The sequence below is a fragment of the Amblyomma maculatum genome, chromosome 2 (assembly GCF_055883805.1).
Source record: "Amblyomma maculatum isolate TAMU_Amacu chromosome 2, ASM5588380v1, whole genome shotgun sequence".
Lineage (NCBI taxonomy): Eukaryota > Metazoa > Arthropoda > Arachnida > Ixodida > Ixodidae > Amblyomma > Amblyomma maculatum.
The window spans coordinates 73,210,338-73,237,443 of NC_139345.1; the positions used below are offsets into that span (position 1 = coordinate 73,210,338).

Sequence of the window (27,106 nt, forward strand, 5' to 3'; positions counted from 1 at the left end):
CGACCGCGTACGCGCTGGAAACGTTGGCAGCGAGCCTTGCAAGGCGCAGCCCAGCCGATGCGCACATCTCCTCCTCCATTGTGCAGTTCCGGCAGCCTGATAAGGACTTGCCTTACCGTTACTGCTGTCGCGAAAGCTTTGTTCGGAGTAGTCGCTATTGTTTGAGGCCTCCTTTTTTTTTTCGTGACACTTCACCGTTTTTTCTATCAGAGAGCTTCAAACATTCCTCCTACGCCCCAGCCAACCGGGTGTACAGCGCTTCCTTCACTTGGAAGGGGCCACCATGAGCGTCCGACTCGTCATCTCCTCTCTTTGGGACTGGCGATGGATCACAACGGCGCTGGTGTTCGTCGTGGCGTACTTCGTGGGAAGCTTCTATCACAAGGTTTCCAAGTACCCCAGGGGACCTTTCCCGCTACCACTAGTCGGAAACCTACTCAGTGAGTGTACATTGGCTAAGAACCTACATTCAGCACCGTGCTACCGGTTACAGTGTTTCTCCTCTATAAGCTTGTTTCCTCTTTTCGCTTTCTTTCGTAATCTCTTTCTTTGATTCTTAACTTATCAGTTGACTCTCTCCTATCTCAGTCAGGCAAATATACTCATTCGATGGCGTGAGAGAGCGTCTTGCTTGGCGATATTTCGACAGTGACTTGGCCTCTCTGTTTTCATTATTATACGTACGGTGATCTTTCTACGCATCACAGCAGGCCACGACGGACGAGGAGCACACGACGCAATTCTAGGCCAAGCTGCGCAAGTACAAGTCTCGCACACACACAGTAGATCGAAGCAATCGTCGTGTGCAATATATGCTTTAAGAAAATCATGTGATGTGGTTTCGGCTTAGTGTAATTGCCGGTTATTGCTAACGCTTATAAAAAATAATAATGTGCTGATGAACACTTCGGATTAGTGATTTTTTGGTATAGCTTTTGAGAACATACCGTTGGCTATATAAAATCAAATTCTATACTCAAGAGTGTGGGGCCCTGCGCCACATATCTGTAAGGCCCATGGCACGCCGCGCATTCGAAGGCCGCGCCACTTCCCAAGGCTCCCTGCGCGGTGCCTGTTTCCTTCTCCCCGCTCGTTCGGGGATAACCGGTCCCGCGCGAGGGGGCTATAAAGGAAGGCACGCGCCACCGTCTCTCCTCTCTTGGCTCCTGCTCTTCGTTCCTGCTTCGCTCCTGGCGCTTCTCCACGGAAGACGACCCGCAGGCTGCAGCCCCCCGGACGACAACCCCGCACCGCCTTGGACGACCCCCTGTGAGATTAAAGATGTTTTGTTACACGGCTCGCTGTGAATTTGTCGTGCGCATCCCTCGGGCAGAGGAATCGCCCACAAGATACATTCGAAGCTTGGGATTCTTGGTTAATATATTTTAGTGCAACAGTAGTGTATCAAACATAAAAGACGGAAAACGACGCAGACATGCACAGTGCTAATTTTCCAACAACTTCACTAACAAAATGTGCACCTAGATGTCTCGACACAGTGAATAATATGTGTAAGAAAATACGCATCTATCCCAATACATCGAATAATGTTTGTAAGAAAATGCGCACCTATCCCGATAGAGCGAATAATGTTTGTAAGAAAATGCGCACCTGTATATCCCGATACAGCGATAACGTTTTAAGAAACTGCGCACCTATCCAAATAAAGCGAATAACGTGAGTGTAATTGGGAGAAGCAAAGGCGAATGTATGTTTTTCTGAATATTGGCAAGGGGTGTTCACGCAACCTCCGTAAATTTCGGAATATTTTCTTCTTCGAAACTATCTACCGCGTGGCTATGGCTATGCTTTTTGACTGAATATTGCTAGGAAAACGTGTGTAAATAGTGTGAGCTGCTATTGGGCACATCTCTTTTATGCAGAAAGAGTAGATGTAGTTGCGCAAGGGACGTAATCGAATTAGTAAAGATGTCCAGATTAAGAAGAGCTTGCGTGCGCTCTCCGACTTCCAATCTTTATGAAAAAAGATAACAGGCAGCTTAGCTCACCAAACTGCGAATTATCGTGCGCTAGCAATCTTGTACCCTGGTTCAGTTTCTTCGCTCCTGTTTAAATCAGCCTCGGAATGAGACCGACACCGGCTGTCCGAAAAGACGGCAACGACACTTCGGCGAAGTGGGAGCCTAAGTGCTCACACTATATAAAACCTCATACCTTCGTTCGGCTCATTGGACGCATGTTATTTGGTGCCCCGGAAATGAAGCATGTTTGTAGATTCGCGTTTTTAGAATACATTTGCTGAAAGTTGTTCGTTTGGAAATTAACGTCCCAGAATGCCTCAGCTAAGAGGGACGCCGTAGTGGGGGAAGTCGCATAATTACGACCTTTTTGAGGTTCTCAAACTTGCACTGACAACTGTACACGGGCCCCTTTACTTTCGACTCCATCGAAAAGCGGCCACCAAAGTACGCCTCGATCCCTGGGCCACTGCGGCGGGGCGTATACGTGTTACTCATCGTTCATCAACCCCTTTCTGTCCAAGCGTTATATCTATTCAGAATTCTATGCTCTAATTCACATGTGTCGCAGTTACCTCTGCTATAGCGTCTACAATGAGTTGAAGGCAATTATTGGCCATTATGCTTTAGATGAACCCATTAAAGTGTACGAAGCTCAGCTCACTAAGTAAACGTTTGCGTACAACAACGGACTCATGCTGAACATGGTTATTAAAAAAGAAAAAGAAAACAGTGTGTAGAAATTACGGAGATTAAATAAATTTGCTCTCAATACAAACGACTAGTTGAAAGTCGTGCTTTTACTGGAAGCAGCGTAATTATATCCTCAAATTTCAATAGAAAAATATGGGGAACTATTCAGGATGTAGTTGACGGAAGTGGCGGGAGTCAGTAAGAGAAGCTAAAAGCTGTTTTTAAAATCTGTACAGCCTGCTGGTTCACTGTTAACGCTAAAATCTACGTAGCTGGTAGAGTTTCGTCGTTGATGGCTCGTTACATGTGCAGCAGAGAATACAGTCGATTACGGATATATCAAATCTGAATACATCGAATTATTGCTTATATCGAAGTTTCAGAATGTCTCCTTGAAAATTTCATGGAAAAGTACAGAAGTCGTGCTAGCATTCACTGAGCTCCCGCTGAGCGGAACATTCGACATATCGAACTACGCGCTGCAACCTTCAATATACGCTTCCTAATGGCGCCCCGCGATCAGGTTTTGCGCGGGAAGCCAGGTCGGCTGCGCAATGTTGGGCACCACCTGGCAGAGCTAATGCTGCAAAATCACTTGATGAGGTGAACGTCAAGTCCGCTTGAAACATGGTACGACACTGCTGTCATGCGAGAAAGACAGAGTTCAACGCACAGATTGTCGTGCGGTGAAGCGAGCCTAGCTGACCGAAGGCTTGGCAGTTGTCATGTAGCTCACTTCGCTGCCTAAGGAGACGGAGAAATTAACTGTACCCGACTGTAACTGAGATTTTATACCGTTCTAATGCGCCAGTAACGTAATTACACCTCTTAAAGTCAGCGGTGGCGTTTCTCAAAGTACTGTCCGCCGCAGCTTCAATGTGAACACCATTGCAACTTCGACGGCACATGGTAGGAACAGCGGGAGTTTCGACGCTCCGATCTGGCTACCATATATTTAGAGCACTCACTCGCGTCCATATAGAAGGCACATGAGCGTGTATCCTCTTTTTGGTGCTTGGTGCGAGCTTACTCTCAGCACGCGGGGGCGCGTACGTGTGTCGCGCAGGTCGCCACGCCCGAGGCGGTCGGGGGCTGCCGGTATACATCGGGTGCAGCGTGTCGCTGCAGTAGGCGTGCCGCTAGCGTGCGTAGACCACACTGACGCTTGTGTGTTACAGCGGGACTCATCTCTTTGCATGTTTTCTATAACGAAGTATCAATATATCGAACTTTTTCACGATAACTTTAGATTTCGGCATAGCCGTGATCGACTGTAATATAGACAGAAAACAATGTTAGAATTCTTTTACACATGTTGTGCACATAACCGAGTAGTCGTCCTTGTTAAACTGCTTCCTCTAGCGCTTAGCAAAGTCAAGTACCTGCACTGTGAAGTCACCGAGTGGTCCAAAAAGTACGGCGATGTCTTCACACTCTGGATGTCCCATAAACCCATGGTCTTCCTCAATGGTCACAAGGCCATTCGAGAAGCGCTGCTCGACAGGAGGATTGACTTTGCTGGACGCTTTCCGACCAAGATGGGTGAGTGCGAATAAGCCATTATACGGTATAACGTCCGAAAACGACACATACGTGCTTGGCACCCACGCACAGCCTTTAATATGCTCACATCGATCCCAGAATACACTCTTGTAACAGCTTTAAATTCGAAACAATATGTACAAGCGACAAAACATATGGCTGTGAACTTCTCCAACACAACTCCATATCGGATAAGCTTGCAGTTATTTCGCAAAAAAGAGAGAGAGAGAGAGAGAGACAGTATTTAAAACGACATTAGTGCGGTATTATTTTCCGAGTGAACAAGCATACACTCATTAACAGATATGAATGCAAATAGGTACGCTTTGAGGCCACCTTGGCACGGCCGTCTGATGATTATTAATTTAGCCTTGAAGGCTCCCATGGTTGCCTCTCAATCTCACATTTCTTCTTTTTTTTTTTCAGAGAACAATGATTCCGAAAATAGAAGGGGTGGGGGTTACTTCTTAAATAGATCTTAAAGTCACACCTGTCCCATATTTGGTGAATATACTGTCATGGGTCACTAGTCAAATGTGCTCAAGTGTGTCATTTCGATCGGAATGAATTCACTAAACCCAGCGCCAATATACTTCCAGCCAAGCAGTGCCAGGGCAATAAGTGATTTTTATCGGTTTCGCTTGGGAATCGCGCGGTACTCAACCTTACATAGGAAAGTGGCTGTTTTTTTTTTTTCTTTTGTAATTGTCAACTTTCTGTCATGTAAATTATTTGACATTGTAATATGTTTTCTTGCTATTTTATGGGCTTATACAATCTCTTTTTACCATTACCATTTATAGATGGCATCCATTTTCTAGTCTTGTTCGACGCTAGGTTGTTTCAGAGAATAGAGATTCGAACCGATAATGTCCGACTTTAGCCAAGACATACGGACGTGCCTATATGTAACCTAAACGTAACTATCTGTCACGTTTGAAGGAGCCGTAGCCCACTCATTTCCGAAGATCAGGCGGATTAAAGCGCCAAAACATATTCCCAGTGCTTAAATATATTTCCTTTATGCCGCACTTGAAAGCTTAGCATCGCACGAGTTTTGAGTTTTGAATGCGTCGCGCGAACGGATCATAACTAAAGGATGATAAAGAGATGCCCTGATTATCATATATGGTACCTTAGACCCAGCCCATATATGTTTGACATTATGCAACTCGTGGCTACTTAGGAAATGAACTTGTAAATGTGAAACAGCAATACAAAGCAAAACTTCCTTTCTCACTTTACAGGTGCTTTGCAAAACCAAGGAGACCATGATATTCTCTTCGAAGATTACACGCCATGCTGGAAAGCGCTTCGAAAGGTCTTTCACCTGGCTGTGAGGCGAGTAATGCCCTAAATAACTGTGGGGGACACTTAAACTCCGCCTTTAAGAGTATGGCGCGATATAGTGTAGGCTATCACCACACACATAAAGCGTTGTTTTAAAAAAAGCCGTATGAGCGTACCTGCATAGCGTAGGGGTAACGTGTCTGACTCGGAATGTAAGGGTCTTGGCAAACTGATTCTGACATCGCCCTCCAACATGAAAGGAGAGACCTGAGTTGACAGCTACTGCAAAACGTAACTTGAAACAATCCCTTCTTGGTCCAGTCATTGCGCGGCATGTCCGCTGCCAGCAAACACCTTCCAGCACAATGCTCGGAATTTTTCACTCACGAACGCCGACGACGACAACACCAACGCCGGGTTTTCTGGTGAAAGGGGAGTTTAACGCTATCTCGTTAATAAGCGGTAATTGATGTTTCACAGCACCCACTCCATCGCCTACCTTGATCACGTGACTTCATAAGGCGCCACTCGACTTCGAGCGTCCTTGCTCAATACACAGGTGGTAGTCACTTTTAATTTTTTTACATGTGTCGTTGATGTGCCGCGTGGAGCCAACAATGTTTTTATGATTCCAACACTCATCAGAAAGACTGCGAACAATTACTGCTCTTTAAAAAAGGTTAAAAGCCGTAGCTATGACCAGAAAGAAAACTAAAGAACACTGACTCCACAAAATGTGTCGAAAATATACCGGACTGTTCAGCCTGCTAGCAATAAAAAAATATTTAAAAACATGCAGTTTTTCACTCGCGTAACGCAGATGTAGAAAACGCTGTAATATACGCGAGCACCTCTGCACTATAATGTAACAAATCGACACAATATTTAAAACGTACACCACACCAAAACATATTCGTCATGAATTAGGGGCGTTCCTTTAGAAAAACAAGGGAAGCGTGTACTCTCCACCAGGAGTGTGGATGGAAATCATTGAGCCTTTCCAGTAATGATTGCGCTGCCCAGACGAAGACAATTTCACTTGTCGAAACGTTGGCTTGCGAAGTGAGGCTCTCCCTCAACGCTTGTTGGGGTTTCTCTCATATTGTTGTAGTGCAAGCCATTTACTGGCTTCGTCTTCAGTCGATCATAACCGAGACCTACAAAGGCTGCAATTTCATGACGTCCATGCGGCAGCCGTGCAGTTGTTTTAGTGTAACAAAAGGCGTCAAATAAAAGTTTGGAACCTATATACGTTTGGCAATGAAGAACAGCCGTAAATTCTGCCCAAAAATATGGTGCCAATGTCATAAGGTGCTTCTGCTGGGTTTGATAAGCCCTTCGTCAAGATATCGCCAGATGACTCCCACACCTCTGAGTTCCTCTCGAAGCAGCAGCGGTCACGCTCAAAACATTTTCCGAAAGTTGCACTTTGTGGGCGCCACACAGGATTGCTCCCATGCCTCCTCTCCCCTCGGAAAAAATAAATGCTTAGAACAATGACAACCTTGACATTTGAAGCTAAGAGAGGTGCGCCTGGTGAATGTACAGTTGTTTTAAAAGCGAAGCAACACACCACCAAAAAACCACACGTAGGCGCAAATGTTTTCGCATTATTACACCTAAGCATGCTTCAGTGCCCCCCAGACTTTTTTGCCGGCCCGAGCCGCTACCCTGGAGGAGAAAAAAAGAAATGTACCGCATACTGGTGGTGTGAGTTATTCAAACCTCCAGCACAAGAGAAACGATTAGGATCATCATGGTTAGAGCTATAGTAACATAATGGTTTTATTTACTCTTATTCCTACCTCCACTACGTAGTGCTTCATTGATTTTTGAATATATGGGAAGAGTGAATTCCCTTAAACAATTAGAGTTCATTTACATTTTTTTCCCATAACAGGACCGCCCCGGCCAGAACGTATGGCGCGTCTTCCGCTGTTGATGGCGCCTAAAGCATACATAACCGCTTTCACGAAGATTGCTGTGGACGGCACGTTCTGAGTGGATCGGCATGTGTGAAGGGGAATATCAACATACCAGGAACCCTGAATGTTCCTTACTGTCTGTTAATGTAAAAGCAATGAAACCCCAATAAACTTCGCCTCTCTAAAAGGTCCTTTAGCGCCAATGACCTTTATCTAAAAGGTCCGAGGAAAGAGGGATTTTTCTTTAACTCCTTTTTTCCGCTGCCAGCCATGGCAGGTACCAGTTGGCTTGTATATAATTCAATTTCAAATGACTCCACTTAATTTAATTGATTTTATTGATTGATTGATTGATTGATTGATTGATTGAATGATTGATTGATTGATTGATTGATTGATTGATTGATTGATTGATTGATTGATTGATTGATTGATTGATTGATTGATTGATTGATTGATTGAGGCAAACAACGGTTGGTTTTATGGCAACCGGGATTCCAATGAGGAGAGTAATGCTTTCGCATAATAATTAGATGTCGTTCTGACAAGTGCAGGAAGTACGCCATCAGCGAGGCTCTGGAGCGACTGTGCACGGAGGTCGTGGACAGCTTCGTGGACTCCATGCAGCACGGGCCGCAACTTATCGACTCTAGGAAGCCGTCCTTCCACATTCTGTTCAATTTGGTAGGGACATCTGTCTACGGAACTGAGTACGAGCAATCCTTTCTTCTAATAAAGCACAGCAGCTCTGTACGGAGCGTTTGTTAACCAAATGCGGCTAAATCTGTCAAGGTGCCGGTCAGAGCCAGTTGATGATTCATAGTGAACACAAAGCGCAGGTAAAACAAATACAAGAGAAGACACAGAGGGACACTTTTCTGTGTTCAATTTTACTGCGATTTGGGACTGCATGACAGCTGATGCGATCACAACGGCGCTTTGTATTGCTTTCACTGCATAAAGAAAAAAATACACGAGCGCCAGCGTAGAATGCCTAGTGCGTGAACGTGAGGAAAGTGACTGGATGACCATAAGTGTTAGCAGGAGTTAGAAAAGTTAACAGTGAAGTAAGCGAATGATCGTTGTAACGGCAGGATATTTTTCCGTCCGAAAAACTTCATCACAACAGACTAACAGGCTCATTGTTAAATGTTTTCTGCATAAATGCGTCAACGTCGCTTCATCTCCTCGTTTGCAGTCAGGAAGCAAGCTTTAATGGTTAGAAAGCGTGTAAAGAGGGTTAAACAACCAATTGCACTGTGAAAAATTCTGAGAGGACTGCCGAGTCTGTGCTCTCGACATCTGTCAGACTGCAGTCAGAATTGCGAAAGCCTGAGTGTTGGTCCTGCACACAGTACATCACGCGCCCCGTGTCAAACACAACCACCGTTTCGTTGAACACATCAAAGTTCAGCGACGTTCTATAATTGGGTTACAGGAAAGGAAAGGTGCAGTGTCTGTCACTCGCGGTATCCTGCTGGCACATCTAGCGAACAACACAGTAACGCGCAGGCTTATGCATTTCTCCAAAGGAGATTCTGCAGTGATCTCGGAAAAGATTTCCTCCTTAGTTGCATTCATAGTGAACCATGTCGAAATGTTTCCTTTTGTTTGTTTGAGACGTTAGTAGGTATTTTCAGGTGTCAGCAACACCCTCTGCCTTCCTTTCCTTCCTTCTTCGTTCAACTGCTCTGATAAGAGTTATAATGTTTCGGTTAAAGGCCCGAAGCGAGATCGGCTGTGAGGGACAACGAAGAGGTGGGCTTCGCATTAATTTCGACCACATGCATTGTGTACCTTTCAACGTGCGCTGACATCGCAAAACACACGGTAGTCTTACGTTTCTCCATCGTCGAAACGCTACCGTCGCGGCCGGGGATGAATTCGTGTCCTGGGCTGAGCAGTCTAGCGCCCTAATCTCTGCAGCACCTCTATGGGAATTAGCTTAAATTTAGAAAGAAAAGTTTCTTTTGTGATGCTCTACATGGATTTTTCGTTTCTCGAGATATATATCTACGCTGTAGTGATTGTAGTAAGCGTTTACGATCAGCTATGTATGTGCTGGCAGCATGGCAAAATTAGGAACGGTTTTCTCTTTAAAAATTGAAAATGAAATTTTAGCTGGTTATGTGGCTCTTTATTTTCGATGATTTCAATACCAAAAAGAAATCTGCAGCGGGAAAAAAATTAAAACGATGAGCTGTCGTTTCTAAAGTAATAAACGCAGTCTTAAGAAGTATTTGTGGCTATGGGCGCTACTATTTCAGCTGTTTTACTGCATCCGAAGAACAGAGGATTCCGTTACTCTACATAGAGTTTTTTTTTCTACAGGGTAGACAATAAGAGCAACGATATCCGACGGCTGGAAGAGATTGGCCAGGAATTTCATACGCTATTTCCCAACGGCTTGCCAAGTGATGTTGCACGCTTACTGGCAGTTGTGGACCGCCGGAGGGAGAAGAGGGTTGAGTCCATATTCCGCGAAGCCACAGAAATATTTCGCGGCCTCTTCGTCAAGGCGAGAGCCACTTATGTTCCAGGTACGTGCTCACTTGCCTACAATCGGCTACTTTTCTCCTTCACGTCACAGTGCCCTTTTTGAAGTGCAGAAGGTGTTGTTCAGCTAACCTCGAGATATGAACCCTAAATGGACCTATAAGACAGGCTTTGTAAGCCTGTTGTTTATAAACAGTTCACAACACAGAGCCTAGTTTTACAAACGCACTCATAACACAGAGATAGGAAATGAAAGGCATTCAATTTTAACCAAACGCAGAATTTATACGAGTTGAAACTTGCTAATACAAGATTTCCTGCATATATCGGGCGTGGCCATGCGAAATATCACCGGAAATCCGTTTCCAATAACATGCAGTGTTTAGCTTGAGTCTTGTCGCGTGAGAGGACGCAGGTGGTACACAGACAGGAGGGCGCCGCGAGGCGCTGTGCAGAGCACGCAAAGCCATTTAGAATGACGAGCGTTACTAGCTGAATGACAGGCAGAGAGTCTTCGAAGAGGGAGACATAGACGGCACTGTGCACACCAGCTTGAGCGAGCCGTCTCGACCCCGCAGTCGCAGGTAAGACGCCCATTTACCCCAGCACCTGATGAAATGTGGTGGCGAGCACCTAATAATGGCTGTGGCGACAGGTGAGCGGTGGCAGAGCCACTGACCGCTCTTTTCGTTTTCTCTCTATTTTGCACTACTAAGCCGGAGTGGTGAATGTGGCAAGTCACTGCAGGCGAGGGGTAATAGACGGCGGCTGTCGGCCGGGAGACAACATTACTCATTGACTACAACGTTGTAAAGGCCAGGTGCACAGTGTAAGGCAACGCTAATAGAACTAAGATCAGTTGCCAAACTGAGAGCTGTTTCGCGGCGCCGCCACCGCTGGCTGCTTTGAGTGGCGCTGCAGTTCTACCAGGCTCTCGTCGGCCCGAACGACGTGGGTTGAACACGTGCAGTGCGGGCAGCTTGAGTAAGTACAGTGCGTTCCCTACTCGGCTGCTGCAGTGATCGTTTTTGTTTTTTTGCTACCTGTGCTAGCAAGCAAAGTTGAAGAAAGTTGAAGGGGCTACAGTAACCATGCCGACGTGCTGCGTGCCGGGCTGTGCGAGCGGTTACAAGAGCGACAACACAGCAAGGCGTTTTTTCTCGGCTCCGCGTGACGCGGCTCTTCGTGCGGCGTGGGACCGCGCGATTCCGCGTGTTGACAGGAAACTTTCTGACAAGTCACGTGTGTGCGATCTTCATTTCTACGATGAAGACATTCTGAAGACGTACAGTCATATCATTAATGGCAAGGAAGTGAAAATCGATAGGGGCAAATGGAACCTCGCTGAAGGATGTGTTCCGAAGGTTTTCCCTAATCTGCCTGCATACCTATCAAAGCCACCGACAAAAAAGCGAAAGCTTCCAGACAGGAAGATGCAGCCAGTGAAGAAAAACGAAGTCAATACGGTCTGCTCTGAAGAAGCAGCCTTACACTTCGATGTTCCTGTGACGGACGGCGAGCCCTCTTTAAAGGACTTCGAGAATGTTTCTTTACCTTCGTCACGCTGGCGAAATATAGCAGAAGGTGATGGCGGAGACAGGTTTGTGGCATATTTCGTGCTCAGAATGGTGCAGAAAGTACTGACAATAGATAAGTGTGTTATTATCACAGAAAACCGATCTGTCACTGTTAGCGCACGCGGTCGTGTTTTGAAATCTTGCAGAACCATCGGCACTGTTTTGCAGCTGGCTGAACTCCTGACAAGTGTGGATCGACTTGAAGTGTGTCTTGGCTGTCAAAATGCATGCGCTGGCAAGCTCCCAAATGAAATAAGAAGCAGTCGATGTGAAGTTCTTGCAAAAAATGTACACTGCAGCCCCTGCCTAAAACTTGGTCTGAAGTTGTCAAAGAAAGCGACTGAAGAACAGCGCAAGCAGAAGCAGCAGAAGCAGAGGCTGAACATCTTTCAAAAACGAGCTGTACGTGCAGCACTCAGGAGAACAAAGCTGGTGAAGGACGTGAAAGATTTAAAAGCGAAGTTGGTGACTGATCCACAGGACAGTCTCACAGAGACCCTCGGCAGGCTGCCTCCACTTCAGAAAGAAGCTTTTCTGTCATCAGTAAAAAAAGTGAAAGCCAATGGTCCTCAGGGCATACGCTACACAAGTGCATGGATCATGAACTGCCTCCTGTTGCGAATTGCAAGCCCAAAGGCGTACAAGCTCATCCGCTCCACTCAGCTGCTGGCGCTTCCAACTTGCAGTCGCCTCAACCAAATCCTGAGAGGAATGCCATGTGAATATGGCTTCAACAAGGTGGCACTTGATGCAATACAAGTCTACTTCTCCACCAATACAGATAAGATGAATTCTGGCACATTGTTAATTGATGAAATCAAACTCCGACAGTGTGTGGAGTTTAACCCCTCCACATACAAGTTTGATGGCTTTGTTAACTTTGCTGGAACAGCACCAAGTGAAGATGGGATGCTGGCTGGCCATGCACTTGTCGTGATGTTTGTTCCCATTTTTGACTCCTGGGTCCAGCCTGTTGCCAGCTTCGCAACCAGAGGTGCTGCACCAGGAGTTGTGCTGGCGAAAATGGTGATAGAATCAGTTCTTCAGCTTGAACGCCATGGAGCAGCAATTGTGGCAGTTGTTTCAGATGGAGCAGGAAACAACCGGTCCATGTGGACTCACCTGGGAATCTGCGGTAAGCTTGACAAGGCCAGAAACAAGATTCCACATCCATCTCTAGAGAAAGGGCGATTCCTACATTTTTTATGTGATGTGCCTCACATAATCAAATGCATCCGTAACCATCTGCTGACTCACACATATGGCATGGTAAGTTTTTTTTTTTTTTTTTTTTTTTATAACTAGTGCTTGTTTTTTGCTCTCTGGCTTGAGGACATAAATGACTACATATCTTTTTTGTTCAGTTCATCTTGACATGTGATTTCTTCTGTTCTATTTAGGCTGGCACGCACAAAGTCAACTTCAGTGATTACAAGCAGCTATACAAGATAGAGGAAGACAACCAGCTAAAAGTTGTGCCCAAGCTCACAGCCTCCCATGTCAATCCAAGCAATCTTCAGAAGATGAATGTGAGGCTGGCGACACAAGTAAGTATCGGTCATTCGTTTTGTACTGACATAAATTTAGCACACAACTAGCTACAGGAAGTTTGCACGGTTGTGCAATACTTTGATTTCAACATTGAGCCTGTTCCTTCATTTCGTGCTTTGACAAGGAGCTGTACGTTTCAATATGTATTAATCTTTTTTGTTGCTTGTCTTTTATTCCAGCTTTTCAGCAGAAGTGTTGCAATTGGCCTCAGCTTATACAGAGAGCAAAAGACGCCTGGATTTGAGAATACACATGGCACAGAGAACTTTACATTGCTGCTCAATAATTTGTTTGGTGCCTTAAATGCAAGGACACCTGCTGAAGGGATTCGAAAGAACTCTCCAAAGATTCAAGTAAGAAATGTCGTCACACACAACTCGCTAATAGCCAACAATATATCTCATTGCATGGGGCCATATTATTTCAAAACTGAGCTTTGCATATGAGAACAATGCTGTGATGAGAGATGTCTTTCATGACATATGCATATGCATGCTAGCAAGAGCCATTACACATAACCAATCCTTATTACAGGTAATCAAGGAGTTCCTTCAGCTGCTGAATGCAACAGAGGAGGCTTGTAAACATAGTGGCAGTAGGATGTTTGCCTCTCAAATGACAGCCGAGTCGCTGCGCGTCACTCTGCTTTCTGTTCTTGACATCACCGAGCTTCTTCACACTCAAGGGGTACCATATGTGCTTACAGTGAAGCTGAACCAGGATCCACTGGAGGTATGCATATTTTCCTCTCTATTATTTTGCACAGACATTATTTTTACGCTGCATAAGAATCAAGTACAGAGAGCGGTGAAATAATGGCTCGGATTCATTTCTTAAATATAAAATGAGTTGTTTTCTTTTGTTTCAGCGCTTCTTTGGGATAGTTCGAACGTTTGGTGGCAACGAAGATCACCCAACAATCACAAATTTTACCCAGATATTCCGTCTCCTAAGCTTGCATACACCACTGAAGATGGCTGTGAGGGGCAACAACTGCACAGGTGTGGTGGATCCTGTGCTGATTTCACTGGAAGAGACATTGAGGAGCCAGAAGAAGGTAGCTTTCATTGAAAAGCAAGCAAGAAATGAAAAGCTTCATGACCTGCTCAAGGCAGTAACACTTAAAGAGCACTCTGAGAATCCCCGTGATCATGGCTACAGCCGCCCCTCCACTAAATTCACGGTCATCTATTATCTTGCTGGCTATGTTGCAAAGAAGGCTGACAAGTTTTCCAAGTGCACCAAGTGCAAAGAAAGCATGACAGATGTGGAGAATGTGCCTGCAACTGCTCTTCTAACTGAAAAGCGCTCATTTGTCCCTGGAGTGCTCAAGCACCCTTCAAGCTCCCTCACTGAACTGGTGACTGGCACTGAGTCAGTGGTCGAGCGACAGACAAAGACAGAAAAAGTTTTTGGAAATCTGTTTTGGTCGATTGTTGACCTGCTTTTGAGCAGGAAGCTACCCCGAATAGGTTGTAGCCTGCACTCTGAAGAGTTCACTGTGCAAGTGATGAAGTTTTATTTGGTAATGCGGATGCATTTTTACACACGATTCCTATCCGAGAGGAGCAATGTGAGTAGTCAGGTAAAAAATGCAAGGAAGAAGTCTCGCCTGCTGTAATTTGTGCATTCAGTAAAATGTGAAAAAGTGCTGTGAATAAAATGTAAAATTACATTTACTTGTGTGTCTATCTGTAGCAAACTGCGTGAAAGGTCGCAAAAAAAAAAGTACTTGCGACGTGGGCGCAGGCCAGTAACGATAAGCCCACAGTTGGGAATCCCAAAAAGACTAAATTTTATTGTCTCGAGTTGTTGGCGTCTAACCTCCCCTGTAAGCTCTCTTCTCTTGCTGGAAGAAAGAAACCGACAACTCACGAAGCAGAGGTTCGCTCTTTTCGTGGCACAGATTGCGCGCGACGCTCGGCTAAAAGTCACATGAATGCTTATTGACGAAATGAATGCAATGCGCAAAATTCGCTTGTTCCGTTAAACTGCACCACAGACAATGCGGCTCTTTGCTGCAAAAGTGCTGGTATTTTTTTTTTTTTGTTGTTGTTAAACATATGTAGATGCATGCGGTTGAGCAGAAACTGCAGAAATATACTTCGAACTGACAGCGAACCTTGCAATGATCATATCTCTAACATTATTGCACGTGTCTCATATGCCACATCGGGAAGAAGCTAGCAAAACAACTTTCCTAAAAAAAAAAAAATCCAACTGTAGCGTTGCCTGAGCAGCGCTCACCTGTATCGCTCGAGTTGCTGCAGTAAAGTTTTGCAGCACACACGGTTCAGACTTGATTGGTGTGTGTGAATAATTAACGATAAGTACGGCATTTAGGACACCAAGTAATTTAACATTACCAAATGCTACATGCTACGCCGAACGGCCGGGCCCGCGGCGTTTGATTGTGCTTCGACAGCGGCCAAGCAGCGGCTAGATAGAGCCTGTTTCGACGGCAGCGCCACCTCGCGTTAAAATTGACGCGCCGCTTCAGCAGCATGGAGAACCCGGGGAGTTTGGCAACTGATCTTAGTTCTATTAACGTTGGTGTAAGGTAGGAAGGACGTAACCCTACGGGTTTTGCTTTCCTTTTTTTTTTTTCTTTCAGTGAGCTAGGGATGGTTTAGTCCTCTTAAGGTTGACATGGGAGCTAACTGTACGTCGCAACGAACCAATGAGGTTGATGCTGGTTTTGATTGGTCGTTGCGGAAATTAGGGCTGGACCTCAGGGGGGTAAAACCGAGCCCGAGGGCCCAGTCCAGCGCTCTGGGCGAGGTTAAGATGCTTTGCCTCTTCGGCTATGCCGAGGTGGAAATATTTTCCTGTTAGCCAGTTCCACCTTGTATCTCTGTTGTACATACCATTAATGTTTGCTGAGTATATAAATATTAAGTTATTCTTCTTGTAAACTCCTGTACTGAAGTCTTCGCTACATACCGTCTCCGACGGCGCGCCTCTGGTGCAAGGAACCTCCGCTGCAACACGGATACCGTCTCTGACGGGGCACCTCTGGTGCACAAGGGAAAATGAACAAACAACGGAACTTTACTCCAAGTAAAACTGAAACGTAGTTTTTGCCATATACACGGGACGCATTTCCTCTGCAATGGAACAGCAGTCTAGATGATAGACTTCTTTATTTTCTGTCACAATATTCCTTCTAAAATTTTGTTTTCACTTTGTAATTTTTGTGTTCACTTGTAGTAATAAGATCCCAATTTTTAAATAAAAATAATTGCTGCTCCTAATCCCTTCACCAAATCTGAATAAAAAATTGGCAGGGGTTATCACCGTTAAACCAATTATAATAAGAAAACACGATTTTTTTTTTGTCGCACTTGTTTTAACTCAGTGTTGTTGCTGTTTTCTACACAATAATTACCTGATACGAACTTTCTCTGGCTATGAGACTGGTGAGGTTCAGTTTCAGGAATACATTAGCCGCCACCAGGGAACCGCCGCTTCAAATAGCGGAGATTTAACCCTGGTTCCCCGTAAGCTTCCATGACGGCGCTAATGGTTTCAGAGGCCACGGGTTTAATCCTACTTGTGGCCAGAGCTCTTTAATATTACCTATTGCGAAACTTCCCTTAGGTCCCATGTATTAAAAAACGGCGGTTTTGATTGGTCAAACTTTGGGTGTTTACGAATAGTGGCGGCGCCTGCGGCCATTTAAAGGAAATTATGTTAAATTGCGTGCTGACGCCGAGCTGCGACTGATCATCGACCATCTTGAAGGTGGGCACCCTACAATACCCCGGTATCTAGCTCAGGGGCTATCGTCGTACAGCCTCCGCAATGGGGTGCTTTATAAGAAGAGTTCTACTTCGAGTGCAAAAACATACCTGCTAGTCATACCGGCTGATCTAAGGCACGAAATCCTCCTGGCCTGCCACGAAGAACCAACTTCCGGACATCTTTGATTTACACGCACCCTAAACCGAGTCCGGCAGAACTATCACTGGCCACATCTTTCTCCGAGCGTTAAACGCTACGTACAGACTTGTCGGCAATGCCAGTGGCGAAAAAGCCCTGCGCTCAAGCCATTCGGCATGTTGCAATCTATCGAGCCACCCCTCATACCCTTCGAGCGAATGGGCATGGACCTTTTAGGCCCATTTCCTTTATCCTCGAACAGACACAAGTGGATCGTAGTTGCCACACACTACTTAACACGCTACGCTGAAACGAAGGCCCTTGCCCGAGGTACTGCCGGCGAAGTTGCTCGATTCTTTATGAATGCTTAGACACGGTGCACCATCGACCATCATTACTGACCGAGGAAAGGCGTTTACAGCTCGGCTACTGCGGGACACCTTAACTCTCACCCATAGCGAGCATCGCACAACAACAGCTTATCACCCTAGGACAAATGGCCTAACGGAACGACTCAACAAAACGTTGGTGGACATGATCTCAATGTACATCGACGTTGAACATAAAATGTGGGACGAGATCCTGCCGTATGTCACCTTCGCCTACAATACGGCGCCGGAGGAAACCACGAAGTTTACGGCGTTCCGTATCGTATATGGCAGGGAGGCCCGCACGATGTTGGACGCGATGCTCCCGTGCGGTTATGGATCGGTCGAACCCGATGCCGCCTATTTCGCGGAACAGGCTGAGCAAGGCTGTCAGCTGGCCCGCTTGCACATCAAGGAGCAGCATGCCACCGACGCTCGACACTATAACCTTCGGCACAGGGAAGTCCACTACGAACCAGGGGACCAAGTGTGGGTGTGGACCCCCATGCGCCACAAAGGCTTGTGCGAGAAACTGCTCCACCGGTATTTCGGACCCTACAGAGTCCTGCGCCGCTTAAACAGCGTTAATTACGAAGCTATTCCAGATGGAACTGTGACCGTCAGTGTTCGGCGTCAGCGGCCTGAAATTGTGCATGTGGTGCGCTTAAAGCCGTACTTTTCGCGTGACTGAGCGCTGTGTCAACGTCGCGTTTCGTAACATTGACGCTTCCTGCAAGTAAGACCTTGAGTTATTGTACAGTACACCTCACATCTATTTTTTTTTTTCTCTCACCGTGTCATCGGAACGATGTTTTTCTCCCACAGGGGGGGGGGGGGGGGGGGGGATAATGCTACGTGGCTAGCGCCGCGTGGCCGCCGTGCTTGGTGCCGACGACGACGAAGCGGTTTTTGGCTCGAGAGGCGCGCTGGTGCTGGACTACAGTGAACCAGTATTCTAGTTCACTGTAGCTGGACTCTGTTATCGGAGCTAGAAGCCGACCTTAATCTCGGGTTCTCGTCTACGTATACCTTCACTGCTCACCATGGCTTGAGTTGAGACAATATTTTCTGATTGTTGATAAATGAACAATCACCGGGAAAATAAGATGTTCAAGAGCTGCAGTAGCGAAAATTCTTGAAGATACTAGCCCTACTAGTAATTGAAGCGAAAAAGAAGAAGAAACAAACATGGTTTAAAGAAATTTATGACGGCAATAACATAAAGCTTCTATTGACCGCTTCTAGATGGCGCTATCTCATAGACACGAAAAATGCATACTAAAACCGGTCACTTTTTGAAACAGAGTTTCCTAACAAGTATGATCCAAAATCTCTGCTCATGGAGACGTCTATAGGAGACACAGCTTCAAATGAAAGATATTCAACCCTACTAAAACCTGATTTTAGCTAGAGAAGTACCCGCCGTGGTGGCTCAGCGGTTACGACGCTCGACTAGTGAACCCGACTACCCGGGTTCGAACTCTCGACGGGTTCGAATTCTCTGCGATTGCTTGTTAAGGCGAAAGCCTTTTATGGCTTGTCTTGCCGGCGTGTCCGTCCGTGCGTCCGTGCGTCCGCGGCAGCTGTTAATCACCTTCAGAAGGATTAGAATGGTTTCAGTACTGATAGTTAATCAATGAAGAATGTAGTAGTGTATAAACATTAGTAACGATAATTAGCTCACTCGTCAATCATAATTAGTTAATGATATTGTTACGTATATGCCACCGAAGAGGACGACGATAGAAAATAGAGGGAGAGACGACGAGGCTGAAGAAACCGTTGCTGTGTTCTCCTCTGCTGTGCTGTGAACACTTGCTCATCACCTGCTGTGGTTTTCTGTGCTAGCCTTCTGCCCCGTATAGCCTTGGTGAAGGTGAATCGAGGTCCCCGTACGGACCGATTAGCCAATTTACGCTGCAAAAAGCTGGATTTGCGCAGCGGCCGCCACCTACCTGGGATTCCAACGACGCCACAAACAGCCACGATGACCTCTGAAGCAGACCCTACCACCACGGGAACATCGCATCAGCCAGTTGTGCTCACAAAAATTCGCCACCCTCCCATCTTTAATGGCTACGACCACCCAGACGTTGACGACTGGCTAGATGAGTATGAGCGCTGCAGCCGCAACAACCACTGGGACGCAACCATCATGCTCGCTGATATCATATTCTATTTGGCGGGAACAACTCGAACATGGTTCCAAAACCACGAACAAGAGCTTGTTACCTGGGACATCTGCAAGCATAAGCTTCAGGACTTGTTCGGGAAGCCTATTGGGCGGGCTCGCTGCAAAAACGGAACTTTCTTCTCGAGTTCAATCCCCCACAGAGTCCTACCTCGCCTATATACAGGACGTTCCTGCGTTGTGTCGCAAGGTCAGCAGCTCTATGCCGGAAAGTGACAAGTTATGGGATATCCTCAAGGGTATCGCGGATGATGCATTCAACGTCCTATTCTGCATGGATTGTTCTACTGTCGACTCGGCGCTTTAAGTCTGCCGAAAATTTGAGCAAGCAAAACAAAGACGTCTCGTACATCACTTTGACCGTCTTCTGAACACGGCGGCTACATCATCCTGCGATGACCTGGCCCTTTTGCACCAGCCCTCCCATCCCACGACCGTGACTTGGATACGTAATGCCACCGAAGAGGACGACGATAGAAAATAGGGTGAGAGACGACGAGGCTGAGAAAACCGTTGGGGCTTGCCTGAACACTTGCTGCGTTCCGCTCTGCTGTGCTGTGAACACTTGCTCATCCCTGCTGTGGTTTTCTGTGCTAGCCTTCTGCCCCGTATCAATAATATTTATTTGGTAAACTTTAAGACATTTTAACGACAAGCACTGCGCACGCTCAGTGTCCTCGTGCGCAAACCTCAGCCGACAGCTATAGTAGCCATGACGTCACAATTGACAGTCAGCAGAAATAGTCACCAAACGAACCCAAGCAATGGTCAAGCATAGGGCAGTGACAGTGGTGGTTAAAGGGTTTTGCCTCTGCGCACTTTAGATCAGCAGTGTCCCCCGAATTTTGTTTTAGGATGAAAGCACTAGACGAGGTCGGGGTCAAACCATGGTCAATCATGGGCTGCATCACTCTCTATTTTGGCTGGCGAACTATGAAGACCCATTGGGGTAACTCGTGCAATGGAGGCCACTTAATTGTTAGCTCGCGAAACAGCTTAGCCAATCAGAAAGACGGCGCGACAGCACAAACAAGGTCGGACGAGATTATAGGTCGGCGGTGGTGAACGCATGATTGATTTCGCATTAAAACAAACTTCAGTCATGTAGAACCGTCTCAAAACTCTCAGGAAATCCCTTAACTATTTAAAATGCATCCCCGGTTCACCGCAATCATCGTCGACCCTTTGCCTTAAGTTACGCATGAACCAAGGGTTCCTTCAATGCCACAAGCAGAATCAGAATTGGCTATTTTGAGACAGGGATCCCATTTTATGGCATTTCCTTCCCTCCATCAGTAATTTGTGTCATTGCCATTGGAGATCAATGTCCGGTTTTTGAACGCAAGCTGGCGACTGACATTTTTTCGCCATCTGCGTCGGGTGCCACACTGTCGCCCATTTGGGCAGCAGTGTAGCCCTGAAGTTGGTCAGAGTCGCACACGGATAGCAAAGTTTCAGCGCAGCCTTTGGAACCACTAGGTAGGCGTCGAACGGCTAATCGCGCTCAAGAAATTCTCTAGCCTCTGGACGGAGTTAATTATGCCTTTTATTATGTTTTAGATTGAATAGCGTTTTAAACCAACCTGCTGGTATTAGGGATAGCGGACTTGAAAAACTAAGCATGTGTACAAAACAAGCAAAATTGATTAAAAGGAGTGCATCGTGCAAGTCGTGCTACTACATTCGCTACACAAACACAACAGCTTCAAAATCATGTCAAAACAACACAAGAACAAAAAATAGAAACTTGCGGAATCCTGCACCTTACACAATATGTTGCATGCTTAACGTGAGGGACGGTTGTAAACTTCATCTAAGGAGATTAATGCAATCTGAGTTAATTCTGTTAATAAAAAGAAAGTTTTTATTCATTTATCGCACACACAGAAAAACATCCCTCTACGCATTTGTATGGTTGCATATCGAGAAGAGAAAAGAAACAAATAGGCGAGTTCAGTTTCCAGTTGTATAGCATCCAGTTACCAATGGTCAGACACTGTCTTTGACTGGGAATATTTGTCTCACGCATCAGCTACACCAATGGACGATACTTCCATTGTAACGCCAGACAGAACGTAGTTAGGAGCCATATATCCGAAAAACGCTGGAAAAATAACATTTCTGAGTAATCCATAAACAAATGTGCGCCAACGCATCTAGAAGAAGACAGCAAATTGGCGAGTTCAATTGAGTAGCGTCCAGTTTTCAATAATCATAGATAGTTTCTGCTATTCTCCCACGTATCTGTTGTAGCAGGCGATCTTGCTCCCTCTGCAGCGTCAAATAAACATAATTAGAAGCCATGGTTCGGAGCAAGGCTCGACAAATTATTTCGGAGAGGAATCCACGCATCAATGTGCTCCAGCTGGCTATTACTATACTTATATGCTGTTTATCGTTACGCTTCCTTTGTACTCATAACATCGACCAATCGACTTATCGACCTATTAACCATCTTTTTCTGCCAGGAAGCACGGATAATTTCACGCATGCCATGCTCACTGCACGGGAAGAAGCCATTTTGGAGGAGAAAGGGGACGCTCAGTACCTCACAGAAGGCAACATGGTTCTTCTTCTAAGGAACATCTTTGGCGGTAAGCGCCAACAGGCGTCGGGAGAGTTCGTGCTAGTCTTTTCATTTCTCTTCCTTAAATTTTCAGGCACCTCTTGGCCATTTTTTTTTTTTTTTGTGCCTTGAAAGTGAGCTAACTAATCTCACGGCGAATAAATCTCATAATAAGAGTGCTGCCATGGACAACTTCTCGAGGGGTTGCTGCATTGTGGACGGAAGGTTCGAGGGCGTAGGAGAAAACAAGCTATCTGAAAGAAACATTTCCCGCCCACCTTCCGCCCCATCTTCTGGAAGCTAACACATTATGTTGAATGCTCAATAACGCACGTTCGTATAACGACGTCTTTCCTATACAATGTCGGATGCTCTAAGAAACCCAACAATATATTTTGCTGTGTTGGCTCCTTGATCATATATTCAAGCACATGGTGTGAGCGAGAAAGAACTATATGCATAGGGGCCTCACATTTAGGATAAATTGGGACATGCTTGAACATGTGCGCATGCATGGGTGATGCTTATTCGGTGGGCTGTGGACATGTTTGCATACGTTTAGTGTTCAATGATGTTCCACCGTAGCAATTCAAATGGGCCTCTTAGTGTTTCATTAAGAGTGTCAGTATCCCACATTGGTGCTTTTTTTCTCAAAGCCGGAATAATTGCGCCGGTCTCCACTAATCGATTTTTATACCTTTCATCGCTCCTTACAGGCGCTACAGACACTTCCGCTGGGGAACTACATTGGCTGTTTCTAAGAATGATCAAGGAACCGAGAATTCAAGAGAAAATCCGAAAAGAAATTGACGACAACATAGGCAAGCACAGCGTTTCGTTTTTCCTATCTACAGTGCTTATTAGATAAAGATTTGAAAAAAAAAATAAAGATTAAACTCTGCCCTGTTCGAAGGAGAAAAACACAGTGCAAGAAGAGTAGCCGATAACTCTAAAGCAGCACGGCTGCATTTAATACCGTCAAAAGCAAAACTTGTCAAAATTTCGAGACCTATTTTGGTGCACTAAGACTCAAACAATCAAAATATACGGGCGCATGCCCACTTGCGGCGCATTCTAGATAGTTTCCTGGTCCCAAATTAAGCCCGTAAGTTTCTGAACGAAAATTTAATTGCAGCAATACAATTAAGGGGCATACAGTTTAAGTTTTTCCGTTCGTCCACACAGCGAGCATCACATTCTCAACAGTGCTATGTACGTAAATTCAGGAGGAGATAAAAAATATTCGCGTTAACGCGAAATATCCACCAAACCTACCTCACCTGGGAAACGTGACGCATGAGCATTGCAAAAGAAATAAAATACAAAAGCTTGCTTCGAGATGACGAGAACGCGTGATAGTTCATGATTCAAAGCGGTACACGCATCACTGCTGCCAAGTTGGTACTCAACAGTGGCTCAATGAAAAGTGTGCGGAAATATTTCTTTAACGACAGTGTGCTGCTTCTTGAGTATGCAGGGGATGAGAACGTTGACCAAAACGCACGCATCTCCGAGAGGTGTTTACTATAAGTGTAGCGCGGATAAAACTAATTTTGTTTACTGTTTTTAATGTTGGGAAGTATTAACATCGACGTAAGTTCTCTCAGAGGAATTCATTTAGGAAAAAATAACCGCTGTGGAAAAGCATGCTTGGGCTAACCATAGGAAGGCCGCGGGCAGAGTGAAAAGAAGCAACTGTTAAAATTTTGTTTACGCTGTCATACATAAAGAAAACATATATTTAGTACACGTGCAGAAGAAATTTCGTCGTTCCTCCCAGGTTTTCAAAGACGTCGGGTAGGGCTCGTATTCCGAGTTTGCGTCGTTATCGAAGTGTAACTATCTCACGTTACCTCGAGCCGTCCGATTGGTCGGAGCGCCGGAACCGAATGTTGACACCACGGAACAGGAAGAAGTGGCAACATCATGTCCCAGCATTTCCACCAATCAGATGACTCGAGGTCACGTGAGATAAAGACACTTCGATAACGGCGCAAACTATAGGAATACGGGCCCAGGTCCACTAATGCGCAGACAATATTTCGCGTTTAAATGTGACAGAAACTTCTTTTTTCGTAAGGTACTAAGGAGTGTCCAGAGAATAAACTAATAACAAGTGCGTTCCAGGAAGCACACCTCCCGTTTACAAAGACCGAACCAAGTGCCCGTTCACAGTGTCCTGCCTTTTGGAGACGCTTCGCTGCTACCCTATCCTGCCACTGAGCTTTCCCCACAAGACGACGAAGGATACCAGAGTTGGTGAGCACGCACTTGCCTACCTATAGACAAAATCGATTGAAAGCCAGATAACAGAAGGGCGAAAAGTTCAATTGTGTTACGCGAAATGTTAAGGGTTCTTTATGATTCCTTCCGGAAGCTTCACCAACGGGAAGGAGGAGGAAAATAAGTGTGTTGTGAACCACCGATCTCCTACACGGCTCAAACTGCAATAAACGCAAACATACCACTGAAAACACGTGCTTTAGGTATCTGACGGTTTATTTTTATTCGCATCAGAAAGCCTTGAGGCTTACTTTTCGAATCTTAGTGATGCGAAACCGGAGCTATTGTCGATTAGAATCAAGGAAATTTATACTTTGAGTGCGTGACCCTCGGTATAGAAGCCGGCTGATAAGCCTTTTAAAATAAATGGCGAAAGTTTCTACACTTTTCCTTAATTTTTCGGAGGTGCGTAGATTTAGCCTATGATGCCGATTAGCATAAATGTGAAAAACACACGGAGAATTTCAAGTAAAAGAAATCGAAATCTCAAGAGACAAAAAGATGAGAGACAAATTTAGGCTGTAGACAAACTGTAGACTGGCGTGGCGGTAGCCACCCAATTGAATAAAATTTCACAACATTATCTTTGCTCATACTTCAGTAGGAGTCTCGAGTTTTCTTATCAAGGCAATCAAAATTACAGTGTTTCTTATAGGACTGCGAAATATATTGCCAATTGCCGCACCATTGAATTCTATCGTTCAGGTGGGCCGTTTTACTTCAGTGCGCCAGAGTACGCTGTCAGTTCTTGCGGTGCGCGAAGCTTCAAACGATATACGTAACGAATAAGGGAGCAATTATCTATCAGCACACGCCCAAGCGCTGCCATAGACCTGTAAAGGAAAGCTTTACAACGTTCAAAGAAACTTCCTTCCTAAAAACAAATTCTTTCCAGTCTAGGCTATAGGATCCCTCGCCCCATGTGACTCGGTACAACGGGCTGTATAAACAAAGCCCACTTTTGTAGACAGGTCGCTAAAACCGATTGAAATGATAGCCGCTCAGGCAAAAAAAGATACCATATTTGACATATTATCTGTTAGTAAGCGGAAAGGTACGATCAGAGCGCCTTGGCCGTACAGCTCAGCAGCTGTGCTTCTAGAAATATATACTGTGACGATGTTGTATACGGCTGCTAGGTTATAGAGAAGGCAAATCACTATTAACAAATGTTATCAAATTATTACGTACTTTCAAAATTTCGTTAAAAAGAAAAACTCACACTCAGTAGAAGATTCAAAAAGAATTTATGCTCTTATCCGCGTTCCTTAATTTCCACAGGCGAGGTGTTCATACTCAAGGACACGGGAGTATTCTACAACGTCTATGGCGGAAACCATGACCCGAAGATATGGGATGACCCTGAACAGTTTCGTCCCGAGCGCTTCATTAATCCGGCCACAGGGAATCTACGCGAGGACGCCGAGCCACTGCTTACTTTCGGCATGGGTTCCCGTATTTGCCCCGGAGAGAAACTTGGGCATGTGGACATGTTCTACATCCTCGTTCGACTGATGCAGAGGCTGAGTTTCACTGCACCTGCCGGCCAATCAGATGTGAAACTGGACTGCGTCCCTTCGAGCCTGATTATGCAGCCCTTGAAGCAGAAGATTGTACTCACTAGGAAATAATCGATCGTATTTGTGATTTTATACCATGATATTTCAAAACCTCGAGCACAGACTACTCGCTTCAAAGAGGCACGACAGGATTTCAATAAAAGAAATTTAAGGAAACTGTGTGCTAGCATTTTTGGATTGGTCGCACTGAAACCTCGGCCTGTACTGCAAATGTGTAGCGACGTAATGACCCTGTGGTAAAGCATAACGTTGCAGATTACAAGCAGTTGCTCCAACTGTAGCTCAGGTGGTTCGTGAGGGGATTGATGACATGAAGGCGATGGCGATTATTTTTTAAATGACGAGAACGTGTATTTCTGCGGTTATCCTCTGCATTTATTGGCCCAATGCGTGTGCTTTTCTTGCAATATCATAACATGCAATCATTAGATCATTACGTCAGGGACATGATGCACATGCGGGTAATCTCTTTTACAGAGCACGGTGCTGAACTTGAAATCGTTGCACGTGTTACGTGATCTTCTTGATTTCCGTGGTTGGTTTCAGGAGTTCCATCAAGTGCCCTGATGCGACGTCGAGGACCTAATGTTCGTGTTAAAAGACGTCAGTGTTGCTGTCGGCGGAAAACATGATTTAGCAGAGTCAGATAACACATCATACTGTATTAGGCCAATTTTTTTTCAAAGGCAAAGTTTGGCGGCACCTTGCTGAATCCGCGCGTTCCGTTTGATAAAAATTAGGGTGGGCAAAAAAAAAAAAAGACAACGGGGATCAGTGAGATGCCCCACCTGGTGGCAAAGTGGTTAAGATTTCCAACTACTCTTCCGGAGTACCCTGGTTTGCACACAACTTCCTTTCTACTTTATTGGCTGGTGTCCAACCTCATGTATCTAAAATCCTCCGAAAAGTGGCGTTTATATTGCAGTGGAACTGCGCTGGCATTTTAAGCCTGTTACCTTAACTGAAACTATTCTTGAAAGAGACTGGTGTTCCAGTATTGGCCCTGTCGGAAGCTGGCCTGCCAAGTGGGAGATATTTGACTGGATATGTCGCCCATAAAAAGTGCAGCATAAAGTAATTTCCTGTAGGCGGTGCAGCGCTTTACGTACGATGGGAAATTCCAGATGTTTATTTAACGTTACCGATCTTTGCACGGATGACATCGTGGTAGCGGCTGCGAAAA

General features: G+C 45.5%; 1 protein-coding gene across 1 annotated transcript; it reads left to right on the plus strand.

Annotated features, from left to right (window-relative positions):
• The first annotated feature begins 240 nt into the window (after nucleotides 1-240).
• Nucleotides 241-26,072, plus strand: LOC146198994 (cytochrome P450 1A1-like). The gene is made up of 9 exons (XM_084592689.1): nucleotides 241-440; nucleotides 4,035-4,214; nucleotides 5,462-5,559; nucleotides 7,988-8,139; nucleotides 9,761-9,969; nucleotides 21,963-22,088; nucleotides 22,777-22,881; nucleotides 24,188-24,319; nucleotides 25,625-26,072. The coding sequence occupies exons 1-9, from the start codon at nucleotides 284-286 to the stop codon at nucleotides 25,972-25,974; spliced, it is 1,509 nt and encodes a 502-aa protein (XP_084448815.1). The 5' UTR covers nucleotides 241-283; the 3' UTR covers nucleotides 25,975-26,072.
• Nucleotides 26,073-27,106: the final 1,034 nt, after the last annotated feature.